General features: G+C 41.1%; 1 protein-coding gene across 1 annotated transcript; it reads right to left on the bottom strand.

Annotated features, from left to right (window-relative positions):
• Nucleotides 1-18245: 18245 nt before the first annotated feature.
• On the bottom strand, nt 18246-20419 carry FIBIN (fin bud initiation factor homolog). Its single transcript, XM_020914919.2, has one exon. The coding sequence runs from the start codon at nt 19858-19860 to the stop codon at nt 19225-19227; it is 636 nt and encodes a 211-aa protein (XP_020770578.1). The 5' UTR covers nt 19861-20419; the 3' UTR covers nt 18246-19224.
• Nucleotides 20420-20696: the final 277 nt, after the last annotated feature.

Below are 20696 nucleotides of genomic sequence, written 5' to 3'. Positions count from 1 at the left end.
TAGAAGGTATAAACATCCATTTCTCACAGGCAGATGCGTTCTTATCCTGGAAGCAGACACACTGGTGTCATTATACATTCTAATCACCAAAGCTGACTATAACACTTCCAGTTCTTTGCTGATCAATGATACTTCCTGATAAATTCTACAGGGAAAGAATGTGCAATAGGAAGAGATTGTCCAAAAGTTCTATTTCTTTTTTTTCTTTTTTCATTTTAAAGAAAGAAAAAAGAAAGAAATAGAGTGTTTGGTTGCATTGGGTCTTAGTTACAACTTGGGCTTCTCTCTAGTTGTGGCACATGGGCTACAGAGCATGTGCGGGCTCAGCAGTCACGGTGCATGGGCTTTAGTTGCCCTGTGGTTTGTGGGAACCTGATTTCCCAACCAGGGATGGAACCTGCATCTCCTGCATTGCAAGGCGGATTCTTAATCACTGGGTTACCAGGGATATCCTCCCAAAACAAAGATCAAAACAGTGATTTAAAGAAAAATTTAAAACTAGAAACTCAAGATGCATACATAAAATGTAGATATAGATACAGATATGCATGTGGGCTTCCCTGGTAGCTCAGCTGCAATGCAGGAGACTCTGGTTTGATTTCAGGGTTGGGAAGTTCCCCTGGCAATGGGATACGCTACCACTTCAGTATTAATGGGCTTCCCAGTAGCTCAGATGGTAAAGAATTTGCTTGCAAAGAGGAAGACCTGGGCTTGATCCCTGGGTTGGGAAGATCCCCTGGAGGAGGACATGGCAACCTCTTTCCAGTATTATTGCCTGGAGAACCCCCATGGATAGAGGAGCTTGGCGGGCTAGAGTCCACGGGTTTGCAAAGAGTTGGACACAACTGAGTGACTAAGCACATGCATGTATATATGCATGTGTATAAAATGAACATTTATAAAATGTGTATAGGGAAGAAAGTAGAATTATTTAATTCTGTCACACATTCTATATATATTTTGCATGCATAGTAAAATCGACACCAACTCTATTATTTCCTGTTTTCATTTTTTCTTTCTGATTTTCCTTATCTTCATGTTTTAGCTTTGAAGGAAAGTTCAGCTGTTTACCTTCACCACCTCACTCACAGTCCTGAAACTATGTCTACTGCACTCTCACTTTTGGTTCATGCAGCTCCAGAGCTCTTCTGATTTCTTCTTTCCCAGCAAGGAAACATTTTCTTCAAGAAGGAGAAAAAGGATCTTTCCATGTTTCTCCCCTACTGAATCTATTCTTTAAGAACTCTGTCTCTTTATTTTTTCCCATAAAGATTCCCAAATAGACTCTGTGCTTAGGAAACAAAAAATACTCCTCAAAGTCGCCTCACTTTTAGAAAGAACTATTTCCTCAAATTGAGTAAGCAGAATTTTCCCTTTAATTTAGGTTTCTAGCAGAGTAGTAGAGCAAATTCCACATCTTTTTTTAAAGCAGTTTTGTAAAATTAATTTTTTTAATAATTCAGGAGATTACTTATTTATTTAATAGCTGGGTCCTCAGAAGGTTGCTCTAAAAATATTTTGAAAAATTTTTATGCCCTGCCACCATGGGGAGTTTAAAGTGATAATGTCACTTATAAGATAATGATTAATTGAACAGTAACTAGAAAGAAAATAGCCCCTCCCCCTACCCTCCTTCTGGACAAACCATGTTAAGATTTTATCAAGAGTCTTCTCATTCCTGACTTTCCTCTCCAGGTCTTATTACAAACTGTTATAGCAACATCTACTTCTCTGTTATCTATCACAGTTTCAACTGTCTATCTATTGACTTACTCTACAGGCTTTACTGAACATTCTGCTCTGTCATGCATTGTTTTAGGCACAGAGTCTACAGCAGGAAACAGCGTAGACAAGGTCCCTGCTCTCACAGTTTTCTCCTGTTGGGGGAGACAGACAACAAAAAGATAAATGGGATAATTTTAGTGATAAGAGCTATAAAGAAAATAAAAAGAAAATACAACAGGGAAACATGATAGAAAAAGAATGTGGCAGAGTCCTATCTTAGATATAATGTGTTTAAGTTAGCTATTGCTGTGTAACAAGTGACCTCCATGCTTACTGGCTTAAAAATAATGACAGTTTAAATTTTTCACAATTCTTCGGGTTGACTGGGTTAAGCTGAATGATGTTTCTGTTCCACATTCTGTGATGAGGCCATTCACACAACTGCATTCAGTTGGGAGCTCAGTTGGTCCTGTCATGTTCGTTATGGCTTCTCACCTTCCCTGGTCTCTCTCCATGTGGGCTCCTTCATGCAACTGTCTAACCCAACTTTAGTTGCTGGCTTCCAGGGTGCAAGGATGGAAGCTGCTCTTGGTCTTTTAAACTGTGGGCCCAGAGCTAGCACAGTGTCACTTGCACCACATTCTATTGATCAAAGCAAGTCCCCCAGCCATCCAGGTTCAAAGGGAGGAATGTAAAATGCCACCTTCTGATGAAGGAAGCAGTAAAGTGTGCATGATCAGTCGCCCTTCATGTCTGACTCTTTGTGACCCCATGGACTGTAGCCCACCAGGCTATTCTGTACAAGGGATTCTCCAGGCAAGAAAACTGAAGTGGGTTGCCATGAGTGGATGCATTCACTTGAGTTTGTGAGCAGACAGTAACTTGTGTATGAAGAAAAAGGAGCCCCATTCTCCAGACAGATATCTAATGTTTAATCTAATGATTTGATGGATTACACAAGCTTCCCAGTGGTATAAGGTAACTTTGAGAGGATATTTGGATATGAGCAATCACAGGCAACATAAATGAAGATTCTGCATCAGTTCTTCATTTTCAACTCTAGAGCTCCTCTTTCTTATAAGCAAAGGTCTTCCAGGTTGAAGATTCATACCTACAATTCTTTATTTTAGGACCAGTTGATTCTACCCTGCCATCAGTTAGGTTTACAATGATGACTAGTAAACATCCAACAATGATTATGTTTCCTCCATGTCAAAACCACCAAGTGAAAAATGAAAGTGTCAATCAACCAGATGTTTCATCTACATCATACCAAACTATTACTTAGAAAAATCAACATCCCTCATTCCCTTTAATTGTCTTGCCAGAATAGAGGGGAATCCCTCATCATGTAAAGGCCAGAAGTCCAGCCTTTTTGTCTTTTGAAGCCAAGGAGATAAAATTAGCCTGTTGATAGATGCTTTCAGTCTTCAGCCAGATGCTGGGGCATTGTAACCATGATACTATATAAAATATGTGAATTCACATCAGGCATCCTAAAACTCTCTAAGTATCACTGTACTCTAATACATTAGACAAACCTTCCTAATACATATCTTCCAAAATTTGTATTTTCTTCTTGCTTTGAATTCTATAATACAGCAATTAATTCTGGGAAGAATTTTAATCTGATAATCAAGATCCTCAGTCTAACTACTATGTCTCTCTTGTTCTCCTGCCCCCTTATGTCTTACATATGTAGACCAGGGTTTCTCAACCTTGGCACTACTGACATTGCAGGTGGAAGAATCTTTGTAGCGGAAGACTCTGTGCACTAGAGGATGCTGATCAGCATCCCTGGACTCTATGCTTTTCCTTTCATGTCAGGCTCTATCCCCCAATGCATGTGGTCTTCCTCCTTCATAACCTTTTTGTTGGGAAGTGGAGTGGATCATGTGTCAGTACAGTTTTTTCCTTTTTACCAGGAGTCAGGAGGGAGAGAGGAGGAAAGAAGAGGCTAAACAGGAAAGGGATAGGAGAATGAGTATGGACTGTGGGTGTTAATCATTCTGATCCCATTGTATTAACAGGGACAAAGACTGCTTGCTCTTTGTTCTTTTGTGCATACATGCTAAGTCACTTCACTTGTGTCTGACTCTTTGAGACCCTGTGGACTGCAAACTGCCAGGTTCCTCTGTCCATGGAATTCTCCAGGCAAGGGTACTGGAGTGGGTTGCCACTTCCTACTCCAAGGGATCTTTCTAACCCAGGGATCAAATCGTGTCTCCTGCATTAGCAGGTGAATTTTCCAGGCAAGAATACTGGTGTGTGTTACCATGCTCTCCTCCAGGTATCTTTCCAACACAGGAATGGAACCTGCGTCTCCTACACTGGCAGGTGAATTCTTTACCAGTAGCACCACCTGGGAAGCCCCTTTGTGATTTTACACCTCATGCAATAGTGTAACATACATGCCACACCATATACCAATTCTGAGGTGCATTCATACTCAGTTGTGTCTGACTCTTTGTGACCCCATGGATAGTAAGCTGCCAGTCTCCTCTGTCCATGGAATTTTCCAGGCAGGAATATTGGAGTGGGTTGCCACTTAGTACTCCAAGGGAATTTTCCTAACCCAGAGATCCAACCCATTGTCTCCTGCATTAGTAGGCAGATTCTTTACCACTAAGCCACTTGGAAGTCCCATATACCAAACTGGAGTCTCTTATTTGATCCTCGTCAATATCCTAGGAGATAAGGACCATAGTATCCATTTATAGAGAAGAAAACAGGCCCAGGAGTTTAGTCATTTGCCACAGACAGCCCTGGTGACAAAGGAAGAGCCATGACTCAATGCAAAGCAGTCTGTGCCTAAAGAGCCTCTCCTTAACACTCTGCTGAAGTTTGTGTGACTTAAAAGGTATTATCTTTGAGATGGTTGGCTTTGGTTTCATCTTCCTGTTATTAAGAGGTGGATCACATGGGAGAAAAAGCCAATTGAATTCCCATCTTCCCTGTGTATTTCAATTCCAGGGCTTTCATTTGCCTTTAATGGCTTTCTCAGGTCCTTCTTTTGAGAGTGAGACCTTCCAGGGCTGAGCTCAGCCCAAACATAAAACTTTGGGAAAAGAGTTAGGAAAGTCTGGTCAGCTATTTTTGTAGGTGGAGGGGGGCTGGGAAGGGATAAGATAGAAAGTACCCTTTCTTCCATCCCCCAAATATCTTAGTGTTAGAATTTTCAAATTAGCATGTGGTCACATTTTTATGGGAAAGTGCAAAATTAGTTAAGAAAGACTTGAACTCTCGTTCCCTTCTTGAGCAAAGCCAAAAGCGTGAGCCATGAGTACCCTGCTCATCACATAGTTGGTGAACTAGTGACAGATAAGCTGAAGATGCTTTGCACGGAAATCTCATCAGCCATGGTCACTTTGGGGTAATCATTGGGCTTCTCCTCTTCATTCTTCCTTCGACCTTCTCCCCGACAGGGTCTTCTCCAAATTTGCAATTCTTTTCTATACAGCTCCCTTATTCATGCTGAATTTATGCAAAGATCCAACCCAGGGTATGTTCAATCATTCATTCAGATATATTTGTTGAATTGCTATGAAGTGCTAGATATAGTATTTGTAATTTTATGTGTGTTATTTTATTTTGTGTTATTTTATGCCTGTTATTCATGAATAAATGAAATATCATCATCACTGATGCATGTAAAAGGAACCCAAGCTATGGTCAGGATAAGCAATCTGTCCTTAGACATTTGTGTTGTGAATGCGGAAATGACTTTCAAGCTAGAGGTTTGTAGGTTTGCAAAGCCCATGATTTTAGCCACTGTGAATAGCTGCTTCCTGGTAATAAGGTAGAGTGAGAAGACCCTGGTTCTCATGTTACAGAAGGAGGAGCTGGAGGAATTGGGTCTATGGCGCCTGACCAAAGGAGCTGCCAGGTCTTTGATTAACTTGAAGTAGAGAAGGGATAAATGGGGCTGTGAGTCTCTGAGTGGTAGAAACCCCAAGGGGAGAGATTTCAGTTCAAAATATGGTAGGACTTTCTAAGAGTTGGAACTCTCTGACAGTTGAATGCATTCCTCCAGAGACAAGGGAGCACCCTATAATTCAAGCAGTGCAAACGTGTAGGTGTAAAATCACTTGGCAGGGCTATCAGATTAAGGCAGCTGATGACTGACCAGGTGAACGGGATGAACTCGGCCTCCCTGGGCCATGATTCTGTAATGTCCTGGCCTTAATACCTTGAGCTTATATGACCCAGAATAAATGTCTTCACTTGTTTATACTTCAGATTCTCCATTTGTGAAGGTTATTTCTCTCTCTGATATTCTCAGATTATGTAGCTCTCAGACCAAAACTATGTATAGGGATGCAACTACAAGTACAGTTTTATTACCATTTTAGCCTAACAGAGGTTAACATAATGTTGAAATCTTGGGTTTCATTATCAGGTTGGCTGGCTCAGTCCTGAAAGCTTGAGCCTGAAGTCAAGGTCTTCTCCTGCCAATCTTCTTTAACATTTCTTTCTCACTTAAATCTAAAGTTTGTTTTATGTAGCTCCCTGTGTCACTGAGAAACTGTCTCCAAATACTCCTGAACTCTTGATTTAAAGACTGCCTGATCCCTTCACAATTAGCACTCCTTTAGAGGGTAGGATGGGCCAGATCAGGAGAGGCTGGTAGCCAGAGAGAGGACTCTGGCAAGAATGGGGATCAGGGAGGAGGAAACAAGAAGGGTTGGCATAGGCATCTGTTGATACTCTAGAAAGTCACTGAACAGTTTACAGGCAAGACTTATGAAGGACTGTTGCAAAGTTTGCCTGTGTTAAATAAATGTGATACACTCAAAATAGTGTGCTAGGTATATAATAAGTATAAAAATGTTGTCTATTGTTTTATTTCTATTATTATCATTATTATTACAACTATTATGCTCTAAATCTAGTAAATTGCACTTAGTAGGTATTCAACAAATGTTTGTTGAATGAACACAAAAATGAGTGAATAACCCCTTTGAAAAATAGTGAATGGCAAGCAAAGTGGTGGCTTCATGTTTTGGTAATGGTCATATTTTTACAGAGGAAATGGGAGAACCCTGCAAAGCCAAACATCCTGTTAATATTATGTCATTATTGTGAACTGTCAGTCCAGATTTTTCACTGTGATTCTTTTTAAGGCAAAACTCTTGGAAATTAGAGAGGCTATGGAAAATGTGATTATGGGATAAGTATTTATCATTAATGTGGCCTTTGCCAATTTCTAAGCCTGAATGAGTTTTTGTTTGAGCCAAACAGTTAAAAATTGTTCTTTTTCCAAAGCTTCCCAAGTGAACACAATGCCTCTAATTAGAAACGAAGTGTTGCTTATTTATTTCTTGTACTTATTTCTAAGTATATGCACAGATTAGTGTTCACTGGGCCAAACTATCTGCTTTTATGCTGTTCACTGGGCCAAACTATCTGCTTTTATGCTGAACAGAATGAAGATCCAAGTCTTCTCTGAGCGTGTGCTGCAAGGATCACCACGCCCTCTCCTGAGTTCTTGTGCATCTGCGCCAGCGTCTCTTCCTTTGCAGTCCAGGTAGAGACTGCATAGGGGAGAAGCAGGCAAACTTCTGTAATTGAGAATTACAGAAATTTACAGAAATTTACACTTCAGGAGGTCTGTCAAGCTACATGCAAATGTCCCCAAGTTCTCTTAGCGAAGCCCGCATATGTCTGAGCTGACACAAGGCTTGGATCCAATCTACCAGCCCTGGCAAACTCATGATTGGAGACTATAGCATACTGCCAGGCAGTCAAGTTCAGGAAATCACAATCGGAGCGTGGGGTTACATAAAGAGGAGCATGCTGTCACCCTAATCCTTTCCATAGTGAGGTCACCACAAATGAGTTCTGGCCTTAGTCTTATATGTCTGAAAACTGGACTTTTCAGGGTACCCAGGACCAAATATGTAGGTAGTGCTCAATAAATGGGCTTCTCAGGTAGTTCAGCGGTAAAGAATCTACCTGCTGCTGCAGGAGACAAAAGAGATGTGGGTTCAACCCTTCTGTTGGGAAGATCCCCTGGAGGAGAAAATGGCAAACTGCTCCAGTATTTTTGCCTGGAAAATGCCAAGGACATAGGAATCTGGTGGGCTACAGTCCATGGGGTTGCAAAGAGCTGGACACAACTGAATGACTGAGCATGCACACTCGATAGATATTAGGAATTAATATTCTTATTCTCTCTCACTTCGTAGCCCTGTTGCCAAGCTTTGAGAGCTCTCTCACTGTAGCTGCCCATGTATTGCAATCCCTGGGTTTCTTTCATGTGCATCACCCCCACTCTCAAATCACACAGCAAAAGCACTGTTAACATTTGGAAAGGAAGGGTAAGCAAGTTTACTAACTGTTATCTCCTGCTGTAGCTTTCATTCTCTTGGCCCAAATGAGGAGTGTTTGTGAAATAAACACATATGTGTACAGGAGTTTCTCTTATATGAATGGAAACAAACATGGCTATGGCTTCTGAGATGGCTAGAATGGTGAGGTCAGTACATATGACACATACATACAACATCTAAGGCTTATTTGAAATACATCTTTTTCATTTTAACCTAAGAATACACAAGATGTCCCTTTTTTTATTGGAGTATAGTTGCTTTACAATGTTGTTAGTTTCTGTTGTACAGCAAAGTAAATCAGCTATCAGTTCAGTTCAGTAGCTCAGTCATGTCCAACTCTCTGTGACCAAAGAACTGTAGCACACCAGGCTTCCCTGTCCATCACCAAATCCCGGAGCTTACTCAAACTCCTGTCCATCGAGTCAGTGATGCCATCCAACCATCTCATCCTCTGTCATCCCCTTCTCCTCCCACCTTCAATCTTTCCCAGCATCAGGGTCTTTTCCAATGAGTCGGTTCTTCAAATCAGGTGGCCGAAGTATTGGAGTTTCAGCTTCAGCATCAGTCCTTCCAATGAATATTCAGGACTGATTTCCTTTAGGATGGACTGGTTGGATCTCCTTTAAGTCCAAAGGACTCTCAAGAGTCTTCTCCAACATCACAGTTCAAAAGTATCAATTCTTAGGTGCTCAGCTTTCTTTATAGTCCAACTCTCACATCCACACATGACTACTAGAAAAACCATAGCTTTGACTAGATGGACATTTGCTGGCAAAGTAATGTCTCTGTTTTTTAATATGCTGTCTAGGTTGGTCATAGTGTTTCTTCCAAGGAGCAAGTGTCTTTTAATTTGATGGCTGCAGTCACCATCTGCAGTGGTTTTGGAGCCCCCCAAAATAAAGCCTCTCACTGTTTCCATTGTTTCCCCATCTATTTGCCATGAAGTGATGGGACCAGAATGCCATGATCTTAGTTTTCTGAATGGTGAGTTTTAAGCCAACTTTTTCACTCTCCTCTTTCACTTTCATCAAGAGGCTCTTTAGTTTTTCTTTGCTTTCTGCCATCAGGGTGGTGTCATTTGCATATCTGAGGTTATTGATATTTCTCCCAGCCATCTTGATTCCATCTTATGCTTCATCCAGCCTGGCATTTTGCATGATGTACTCTGCATATAAGTTACATAAGCAGGGTGACAATATACAGCCTTGCCATACTCCTTTCCTGATTTGGATCCAATCTGTTTTTTCATGTCCAATTCTAACCGCTGCTTCTTGACTTGCATACAGATTTCTCAGGAGACAGGTCAGGTGGTCTGGTGTTCCCATCTCATGAAGAATTTTCTGCAGTTTATTGTGATCCACACAGTCAAAGGCTTTGGCATAGTCAATAAAGCAGAAATAGATGCTTTTCTGGAACTCTCTTGCTTTTTTAATGATCCAGCAGATGTTGGCAATTTGATCTCTGGTTCCTCTGCCTTTTCTAAATCCAGCTTGAACATCCTAAAAGAAGATGCTGTGAAATTGCTGCACTCAATATGCCAGCAAATCTGGAAAACTCAGCAGTGGCCACAGGACTGGAAAAGGTCAGTTTTCATTCTAGTCTCAAAGAAAGGCAATGTCAAAGAATGTTCAAACTACTGCACCACTGCACTCATCTCACACACTGGCAAAGTAATGCTCAAAATTCTCCAAGCCAGGTTTCAACAGTACTTTAATCAGCCATATGTATACAGATATTCCCTCTCTTTTGTATTGCCTTCCCATTTAGGTCGCCACAGAACATTTGAGTTTCCCCACACCACAGAGTAGAGTTCAGTGTACTATATAGCCAGTTCTCATTAGTTATCTATTTTACATGCAATACTGTATATATGCCAATCCCTATATCTCAGTTCATTCATCAACTGATGAATGGATAAAGAAGATGTAGGGACTTCCTGATAGCTCTGTTGGTAAAGAAACCACCTGCAATGCAGGAGACCCTGGTTCAAAAGATCCACTGGACAAGGAATAGGCTACCCACTCCAGTATTCTTGGGCTTCCCTGGTGGCTTCAAGAATCCTCCTGAAATGTGGGAGACCTGGGTTCAATCCCTGGATTGGAAAGATCCCCTGAAGAAGGGAACAGCTACCCACTCCAGTATTCAGGATTGGAGAATTCCATGGACTATACAGTCCAGGGCATTGCAAAGAGTCATACACGACTGAGTGACTTTCACTCAGACTCAGACTCAGGGCATATATACAATGGAATGTTACTCAGCCATAAAAGGAATGAAATTGTACCATTTGCAGGGATGTGGATGGACCTAGAGACTGTCATACAGAGTGAAGTCAGAAAGAGAAAATTAAATATTGCATATTAATGCATATATGTGGAATCTAGAAAAATGCTATACATGAACTTATTTGTACAGGTATCCCTTCTTAAAGGGGGATCTTTCATGAACTTCTCATGGCCAGACTGAACGGGAATAGTAGTACTTACTTTTGCTCAGTATTATAGTAAGTCTGCTCTATACATTGGTTTATCAAATCCAAGAGCCCTGCAAACTACGTGCCACAATTCCCACTGTACAGCAGAGGAAATTGAGGCTCCTAGAAATTAAATGTTTTGCTTATGTTCTACAGCTACTAAATTGCAGAGTCATAATGTTAATCAGAATTCTGCCTCTGCTTTCCATGCTCCTAATAACAAAAGGAGAAAGAGAGATGCAGAGCAAAGGAAGCAATAGGAACGAGCTTGGCTAAGCCAGGGGGAGGGGAAACCAGGGTAGCAGATAACTGACACTTGAAGGGTAAGCAAAAGTATACCTCAGAGCAGAGCGAACCCTCTAGGTTTTCTGCCCTTTATAATTTTATCTGTGGCAGAATCATGTGGAAAATATCAGTGGTTGACTCAGTGGGACTGCCAGCAAAGCATACATTTTGAAAGTCGTGCAGAGCACCCTCATTTAAAGCTGGGCAAAGATCAAAACAAAAAAAAAAAGATGCTCAGGAAACACATTTCCTTAACTCCTGCAGGAGGAAACTTTTCACAACTGGAAAATGCAAGCCATCACTGCCAGCCCCAAAGCATGGAGGCTTCACCTCATTAATCATAGCTGTCAGGTTCCACTCTGTAAACATCAAGCTATTGATATATAAAATGTCTTGTTTTTCATGGAAAAGAAAACAAAGGAGATGGTGTAATGTACAAGCCATTCAAGTAAATGCTGTTAAAATCAAAATAGGATGCTCTGTGCCCTTATCAAATACAAGGCAATGCAAAATTCTGGTCATCCAAAAGCCTCAAGAGAAAAGAATCAGAAGAAGGCAGTGCTAAAATCAAGTCCAAAGTGGGAGGGAGAGAAGAAATGGAGCCAAGAGCCGGGAAATAGGATCAATGCAGAAGAAGTTCATGAATAATGACACACACTGTTGTGGGACAAAAACAATAACAAAACATATTTGGAGAATCAAGGTCAGTTCCTGCCATTTTTACTAAAACCACCTTGGACCAAGCTTTCAGCATCTCCCATCAGCATGACCTCGTAGCAACCAAGTGGCTTTCCTGCTTCCATTCTTACTGCCCTGGATATAATCTCCTCCCAACGTGGTCTTTTTTGTGTAAATCAGATCATATCATTCTTCACCTTAGACTTCCAAGTTCCAACTCCTTGCAATCCCATGGACTATACAGGTCAGGATTCTCTAGGGGATCTTCCCAACCCAGGGATCAAACCCAGGTCTCAGGCACTGCAGGCAGATTCTTTACCAGCTGGGCCACAAGAGAAGCACAATTGCAATTTGAATACTATCCAAATGGAAATTTGATAATTGAAATGAATTATACCTGAATATTATTAATATTTAAATAGTATATATCCTATATTAATACCTAAATATACCCTCTTCTTAGACTTCCAGTGGATTAAAATTATAATAATACTCAAATTTCCTATGATAACCATCTTATATTACCTAGCCTCAGTTCTCATCTCTGACCCAAATTTTTTAATTTCCTCTGATTTACTCTGCTATAATCCCACTGGCTTCCTCCCTCCCCCTCCATCTTCTCAAACTTATAAAAGTATCTCTGCTTGAATGATTTTGTAGAAATACTCTTTCCTGTAATATTTACATTCTTGGCCTTCTACTCAAAATCTAAGGCTTGGTTCATATAACCTCTACTTACTCAGGTCTTCCTTAGTTATCTTAACTAAAATACTACAGTTCACTGCTTAATATTTATATGTACATATTGTATATACATGTATTTATTTTATTTATATATATATACATTTAGTTTATTTATCTCTTCCCTCAACAAAGAGGTCCTAATGAATTCATTATATTTGCATATTTAAATATAAGATCAAGAAGGGCACAGATTTTATCTGATCGCTATATCCTCAATAGCACCAAATACATTGTAGGCATCCAATAAATGTATTTTGAGTGAATGAATAGATGAGTGAAAGGCAGTCCTGCAGGCTAAGTGGTTCCTGGATCAGGAGTTTTTATATTTGGATTCATCCTGACTGAATAACATTTCTGGCTATGAATACCGGGCTACCATTTCCAAATGGTGGACCACAGTAACTTGTCCAGGGCAGTTCAGCATCTATACTTGGGTTAAGAGAGAATGTGATAATACTTGTGAAAGTGCTTGGAAAGCATCCTATTCAGCAAGAAGCTAGTGGTTCTTAGGTAGAGAACCACAGAGTGACACAAGTGTAAGGAGATACTTTGTTGTTGTTTGGTCCCTAAATCGTGTCTGACTCTCTTGTGACCCCCATGGACCACAGCCTGCCAGGCTCCTCTGTCCAAGGGACTTCCCAGGCAAGAATAATGGAGTGGGTTGCCATTTCCTTCTCCAGGGGTTCTTCCCCTTCTCTGATCTCTTCCCCGGGATTACACCCACATCTCCTCCAATAGCAGGCAGATTCTTTACCAATGAACTGCCTGGGAAGCCCTAGGGAGAAACTTGGTCCAAGGTAAAATCAAGCAGAGAAAAAAGGTCTTTGAGAAAATTGGGTCTGCCTTTTTCAATTGAGGAAATCATGTAGGGAAAATGTTCATTTCACAGACCACATGTCATAGATCCTGGAAGAGACTGAGAGTTAAGAAGTCATGTGTCCAGTCTCCTGCCTCCAGAAAGGAAAAGCCTCATTAGTGGTTATGAAGGCAGCCGAGGAGTCGGATTGCCTGCGTTTGAATCTTGACTCCACTCCTGTCTAGCTCTAAGACCTTAACCTCTTGGGGCCTCAGTGTCGTTATCCAGAAAGTTCAGAAACTATAACACCCACCAGAAATGTTATATAAAATAATGTATGGAAAACACTTTGAGCTGTGTCTGTTCCATTATCTTCATTTTGCAAACAAAGTGACTGAATTTCAGAACGTTTAAGGGACTTCTCCAAAGGTGCACAACGAACCAATGATGGGGCTAGATGTGAGTCCAAAACTTCTACCTCCCAAGTACTGTGGACAGACTGAAACATTTTAAAAACATTTATGCAGTTGAGCGTATTTAACACCTGAACTAAAGGAGATCAGTCCTGGGTGATCACTGGAAGGACTGATGCTGAAGTTGAAACTCCAATACTTTGGCCACCTCATGAGAAGAGTTGACCTATGGGAAAAGACCCTGATGCTGGGAGGGGTTGGGGGCAGGAGGAGAAAGGGACGACAGAAGATGAGATGGCTGGATGGCATCACTGACTCGATGGGCATGAGTTTGAGTAAACTCTGGGAGCTGGTGATGGACAGGGAGGCCTGGCGTGCTGCGATTCATGGGGTCGCAAAGAGTCAGACACCACTGAGCGACTGAACTGAACTAAACTGAACACCTGAACTAGACATTGGCCATAAAGTAATGTTTTATTATGATATCATTTTTTTCTAGTAATATACATTGATATATGTGAAAAATACTAAAAGAATGCAAACAAAAATGCAACTATTGGGTGTATGGAAGGGGGAGTTTGAGAATTATAAACAATTCTGTTTTCTTTGTGTTTGCTGTTTGCCCTGCTGTTAGAATGCAGCAGGTATGGCCTATATAGCTAGAAAAAAAGTTATTTAAAAAGCAAAACAACAATAAAAACATCAGTTAAATAAAATTAACAAATTAAATTAAATTAAATTAGATAAAATTAAAGTAACATATATCTTGAATGTGTGATTATACAAAATTCTTATCTTATTTACACTGTTTTACATTTTCCAGACGATTCTAGTTTAGACTCTCATTGAGCTTTCATAGAACCTTGTACATATGCCAACGCCCTGTCTGCCACACTCAAATTCTCTTTTAGGTGTCAGTTTCCTTACATGTCTGTACACAAGTTGCAGTTGATTGGTTTTCAGGGCCCTTGTGGATACCCAAATCCAGGGATATTCAAGTCCCTTATATATAATGGCTTAGTATTTGCATATAGCCTATACACATTTTCCCATATTCTTTAAATCATCTCTAAATTATTTATAATGTCTATATGTGTGCTCAGTCATGTCTGACTCTTTGCGGCCCTGTGGACTGTAGCCTACCAGGATCCTCTGTCCATGGAATTTTCCTGGCAAGAATGCTGGAGTGGCCTGGGGATCTTCCTGACCCAGGAATTGAACTCACATCTCTGGCGTCTCCTGCATGGGCAGGTGGATTCTTTACCAGTAGTGTCACCAGCAGAAGATGCAAGACTTGTGTGTTCCATCCCTGGGTCAGGAAGATCCCCTGGAGTAGGAAGTGGCAACCTGCTTCAGTAGTCTTTCCTGGAAAACTCCATGGACAGAGGAGCCTGGCGGGCTACAGTCTATGGGGTTGCAAAGAGTCGGACATGACTGAGCATATACTCACCTGCTAGATTACTTATAATCTCTAATACAATATAAATGCTATGGAACTTGTTGCCAGTGTATTACTTTTGCTTTTTACTTCTTGGAACTTTTTGGAATTTCTTTTTTCCTTTTGAATATTTTCAATCTGAGGTTGGTTTAATCCATGGATGTAGAACCCACAGACTCAGAAGGCTGAGTATACTATTTCTATCCTAGTTACCTCATATGGTTGCATTTTGACAATGTCTGATGAATAACATATCCTTGAGGATTCTGACTCTGGAAATAGTACTCCTAAGGACCACCCTGATTCCAAAATTACTAAGATGATTTGCAAAATCTCCTTCTCTGTACTGATGAGTGTTCCATATTTCTGTATTCTATTTCTAACCAAGACATTTTATGTCTTCAGTTATTTTTCCTTTTATATTAAAACATTTATGAAGCACATTCAGCATTCATATTTCACACTCAAGTATTCTTCTTTATCAAGAAAATTTTAATAACCATCCCCTGAAAAACATCCCAAAGAAATTCTACCCTACCTTCTGGGGACATTCCATATCTTTAGTGATTTTCATGGACACTTTTATTACTTGTTAAAATAGTTTATGATTGAAGTTTCAAGGCTTCTCTCAGAAACTTTTGAGTCTGTTTCCTTAGCAAAATTGTAAATGGAGAGTTTAAAAGGCAATGAAATTACATAAACTATAAGACAGCCTCTCCATGTGCCATGCAGAGCACACCCACACCTGCCAGCTTCTCTGAGTGTGGTTTGGTTATTGCAGAGGCTAACACGACCTAGCGTCCTTTATCGGCAGACTCTGTCTATGGAGTACCTCAAAGTAGGATATGCTAGTGTCCACAAGATCAAATTGGAAGTGTGAAGTTGAGTGGTATTGAACAATACCTCAGAGAAGGTATCAGTGAGAAATTCTGTTACCAGAGTCAGTTTCTGACTGACAGAACTTGGCATCTGAACTGCCTTAGGCTCTAGGCTGACTGACTTAGAGAGGACACCATATGGAATTGACAAATGGTGGCCCCAGTGGACTCTTACCCTCCATATTCTTCTTTTATTTGATCATATATTCCACTAGATAATCATCAGCTTAAAAAGTGAGAACATAATGAAGTAAATAAGACATCACAGTTTTAACTTTGGGAAAATTACCTAGGTTTTCTGGGCCTCAGTTATAATAATAATAAACAGCGTAATAGCACCAACTAACATTTACTGAGGATTCACTCTGTGTCAGGTAGTATTCTAAGCTCTTGGCGTATATTAATTCCTTTCATATAATATTTTCCTCACACAGTTTGTTGTCAGAATTAAGGGAGTACCCAAGCAAAGTTCTTAGCATAGGCCCTAACCAATAATGCTAAAATGAGTTCTCCAAAAGAGCTGGCTATTTTGTTTAAAAATAATAATAATTTTTTCCTACTCCAAATAAAACTCTAAGAGGCTTTTTAAACTTTCAGTAAGATGGTGTCTCAACTCTTTGTAATATCTCAGCATTACCTACAACCTAACTAGAGCCTGACACATATTCAGTGATCAACAAATATTTATTAAAGAAAGACTATCCTACATTGTATGAATGTTCTTATAAGTACATTCCTCAGGAAAGAAAGTACATAGTATTCTTCAGATTCTTAAGATATTTCATGATCTAAACAATAAGACACCACTACTTTAAAAAAAAAAAAGAATTCTGTCACTGTGTAATAAAGTCTTAATAAGAATAACAAGGAAGCAGAGAGGGAAGATTTGTGTGGGGCTGGCTCCCTATCCTCATTCGGAAATTCTCTGTAATGCCAGCCTCTGTGTTGGTAGCCCAGGATGGCTCACTCTCCCCACCTGGAAATTCCTATTTGACCTCTGGTGTCATTTACAAAAGACTGTGAGATTACTGGCTATATGTTTAGCCTTGAATGGATGACTCAATGTTAAACAATTTCATTCTGGTTTTGTAGGAATCATAGAATGTCAGCACTGGAAAGAACTTCAGACATCATCTATTTTGAGGTTTTCAAATTTGTAGCAGATGGGTCACTACTCGCCTACTTGCATGCATGCAAGACATCTCTAATTGGGGACAGCAATCTTTGCATCTATATTATTTAAATCCTTTTTAATATACTATTATTCTATGTAGCCATTAACAGTTGATTGAAATTAGCACTACGAGAAAACCAGTTTTCCATCCATATCATGAGTCTAACATCCTCCTATCACAGCTGGGAAAATCGAGAAGATGACATTTAATACATCTGTGGGTTAGAGGTGATCACCTTGAAGTGAGTGATATGAGGTTTTGACATAGCAAGGGTTGTGACCACAAACTACAATCATTTGAGTACCAAATATCATCTTTGCCTCTGCTGTTATCTTCTTTCCTCATCTTTCACAGAATAAAGACTGAAACTCTCTTAAAAGATCATTTACCTATTTCCCACATACTCTTGGTGGTTAAAAGCAGAGTCTTGGATGATGAAAAGAAATAAAAAATGATTGTATGAAGTATTGTTCCATATTTTGTTCATTTTTATTTTAAACAATGAAATAGTTATGCAAAGCCACAGGTCTCAGGTTACTCTATCTCAGCATCCTTGAAAAAGGCCCTGTGGGAAAATCCCATATTTAAAGCTAGGAGACTTGGAGCTGTTGGCACTAACTGAGGATTGGTGACTTTCTGAACCTCAGTTTCCCCTATTGTCATAGGAGGATATTGGACACTTCAGAGGAATAGAAAACTGGATTCCTCATGCATGGGAGAGAAAGAATGACTCCCTGTTGAAAAGGAGATTATGAATACTTATTTCTAGTGTGTGTGTGCCCACATGTGTATGTTGTGTGTGTTTGTGTGTGTATATGTGTGCAGATATGCACATATTTAACGTGAGGATGAAGACTTGGCTGGGGAATGATATGAAATAAAGTGCATTTCCACTTTTAAAATTATTAATGAAATAACATAGACCTGTCTTAAAAATTATCAAACATTACTGTAGTTCCTACAACTTAGAATGGAGCTCTCCCTCTGCATTCCAAGGGTGGATAAGCTCTGAGCCTCACCATAAACTTTTTTTCAGTTAATTTTATGCAAAAATGCTAGTGAAAATTGGAGTATTAGGCAGACCAGCAGAGATCAAGTTTTGACACAATCTAGATTTTTTCTTTCCTTTTGAGGATGGTAAAGGTGGCCAGGGAAGGGAGGATTGCTAAATATGCAGCAATTCTCTGCCTTCTTTATCATATACTCTAAGTAAACTGGCTTAAATCTCAGCCTTTCTTTAAAGCCTTTTGCATTGGCTCCTTTTTGCAGTATGAAAGTTATGAATATAAATTAGGAAATAAGCAAGTATTATATGAGAACATATTTATTGGCTGAATAATATTAGGGAGTTATGCGAATTAGAATTCTCTCTACTCAAAGTACAAGCTTTCAATAAGCAAACAGAAGCAAAACCCCCAAATGAGAAAGAATACACTGGTAACCTAAATCACAGGCTTTTGGAGGTGTGTCAAGACGATCTACCTACTTCTTTGTAATGGACTGCAGCGCTGATAACACACTAACACAACCAGAGACATGGCAAATCGGCATATCACAGGAGTTCATGACACCACAAAGGTTAGGCTTCTTAAATGTGGCTCCTTTAACTTAAACACATACCCACAGAGGCACTGCAGACATCTTCCTGCAAAAGATGATTTGCATATAGTTTCTAGCCAATACTCTTTAAAAAAACACCCCCAAAATCCAAAAGAAAAAAAAAGACAAAGAAAAACAAAACCTTGAAGACCATGGTTAATAAATAAGAAGTAAAAGGAGAAGAAACAAGCAACTTCCATCCTCTGGCAGGCATGCTGAGTAGCACCTCTGACCTCATCTGAAAAACAGGCGATGTTGACAGCTTTCAGAGCCCAGGAGAGAGGGCTGAAAGGAGCTGTGTACAAGCTCCCTGGGCATCTTCACTTAATCTCCAGGATGGGGAATTTTTAATCAGTCCTTACTGCATAAACTGTGTCCTTTTAGATGTAGCTGAAACAGGTGTCTCTGCAGAGTTTATAAAGCTGTTCTAGGAAAGGCAGGAGGCATGGCTTTAAATCGTCCTTTCCAGGTGACAAATCAGTAACAATCACATAAATAGTGTACAAAACTAAAACCACTCAACTCTCACTTTTTTTTCTTTTTCAGGATTACTTCTGATCATTCTCCAAGTGCAAATCAGGTTATAAAAAATAAAAAGTATAAGGGGAAAGTTAGCCCTGTGTCTGTCCCCCACCCTCCACCAGGAGGGCTGACTTGATGCCCTCTCCCGGGCAGTTGGCCCCTTCACCTACACTTTAAGATAATCGTTCTTCAGCCGACCTAGCCGGGTCCCATGGCTCCTGATGGTGAGGGCCAGCAGCTCGTACTTGTCCCTGAGCCCCACGGAGATGTCCAGCGTTTCCTTCAGCAGGGCCCTGGTGTGGAGCAGCATCCCCAGGAAGTCCTCGTTGAGCCTGCTCTCTTGCCGGCTGTCCTGCTCCTGGCCCTGTTTAAACTTGCTTTCCAGCTCAGTGAGGGACTTGTCCGAATTGGAGTAGGCATCCCCGATCTGGTGGGACTCCCGCCGCAGGTACTTGCCATAACTCTCCTCCCCGTCAAGGTCGTAGGAGATGCTCTTACTGATGCCCTCCAGCACGCGCCCCGCGTCCTCCACCTGGCGGCCCAGCACGGTGAATTCCTCCCGCAGGGTGAGGCTTAGCAGAGTGCTGGCCGGGCTCCCCTCCCCCTGGGAGCAACGCCGGTGGTCACTCACCCTGAAGAGCAGCTGGCATTTCTCGGGGTCGTCGTTCTCCTCGTAGTCCCCGTCCGGCACAAAGTAGTGATGCAGGGTCCCGTTGGACATCTCTGGGTAGAGAGGACCGTCGAAATAGCCCTGACACAGGTGGCACAGAAAACCCATCCAGAGAAACTTCAGGAGCACCATCCTGGATATTCAGGATGACCGGGGACCCCTGGAGAAGACTTTTCGCCCAGGCGCAAGGAAGAGGAGGGGGTCCCCTTGGGAGTCACTGCCTCCCTGCGACGGCGTCAGCCTCAGTCCCAGTCGCCTTGCTGCACCCTGACCCCCCCTCCCCAGCTGGCTTCATGTGGCTGCGCAGCAGAGCCTGGGTAGCAAACCCCGCAGCCAGCACCCCAGGATGCACCCTCGCTCTGAGCTCCTGCGCTCGCTCCGGTGGTTGGAACTCAGCCGGCTGTTTCCTGGCCGGATGCCGGCACGATGGGGAACCCCTCCTCCAGGGTTCTGGCTGGATGCTGGCTGGCTCCGTTGCCCCAGTCTGGCTCTCCGAGGTCCCTCTTGCTCCTTGGGAAATGAAGCCTGTAGCTGGAGAGAAAGGCTCTTGCCCTCTGATACGATTTCGACTCCTGGACTGGGTGGGAATGCGAAGATTTTCCTTTGGCTAATGATATCCTGAGGATCTTTCTGCTCTCAAATTACAGCTGGTTTCGTCACTTGGAAGCCAGGGAACAAGTTTGGAAAGAAACCTCTCACCAGGTCTCTGCTATTAAAGGTACAGGGTCTCTTTTTGAGGACTGGTAGAGAGACCCTGGAAAACAGAATTTAAACTGAAGAAACAAATGGGAAGAGGATAAATTGAATTCCCATAACAGAAAGGCTGTTTAACTATTAACTATTGGGAGGAAGGGTAATTACCCTGGAGAAATGCCGCTTCACAATTTTAAATAAGTGTCTGTTAGATTGGATTCTGTGAGTATATCTATTTTTATCACCAACAAGTTTATGACTTTGAAGACAGATTT

This window comes from Odocoileus virginianus, chromosome 10, assembly GCF_023699985.2.
Source record: "Odocoileus virginianus isolate 20LAN1187 ecotype Illinois chromosome 10, Ovbor_1.2, whole genome shotgun sequence".
Classification (NCBI taxonomy): Eukaryota; Metazoa; Chordata; class Mammalia; order Artiodactyla; family Cervidae; genus Odocoileus; species Odocoileus virginianus.
This window is presented reverse-complemented; position numbering and strand designations above follow the sequence as displayed.

Bases quoted from the DNA above. Each gene is read 5' to 3' on its own strand.
- FIBIN (XM_020914919.2), bottom strand. From the start codon at position 19,860: ATGGTGCTCCTGAAGTTTCTCTGGATGGGTTTTCTGTGCCACCTGTGT.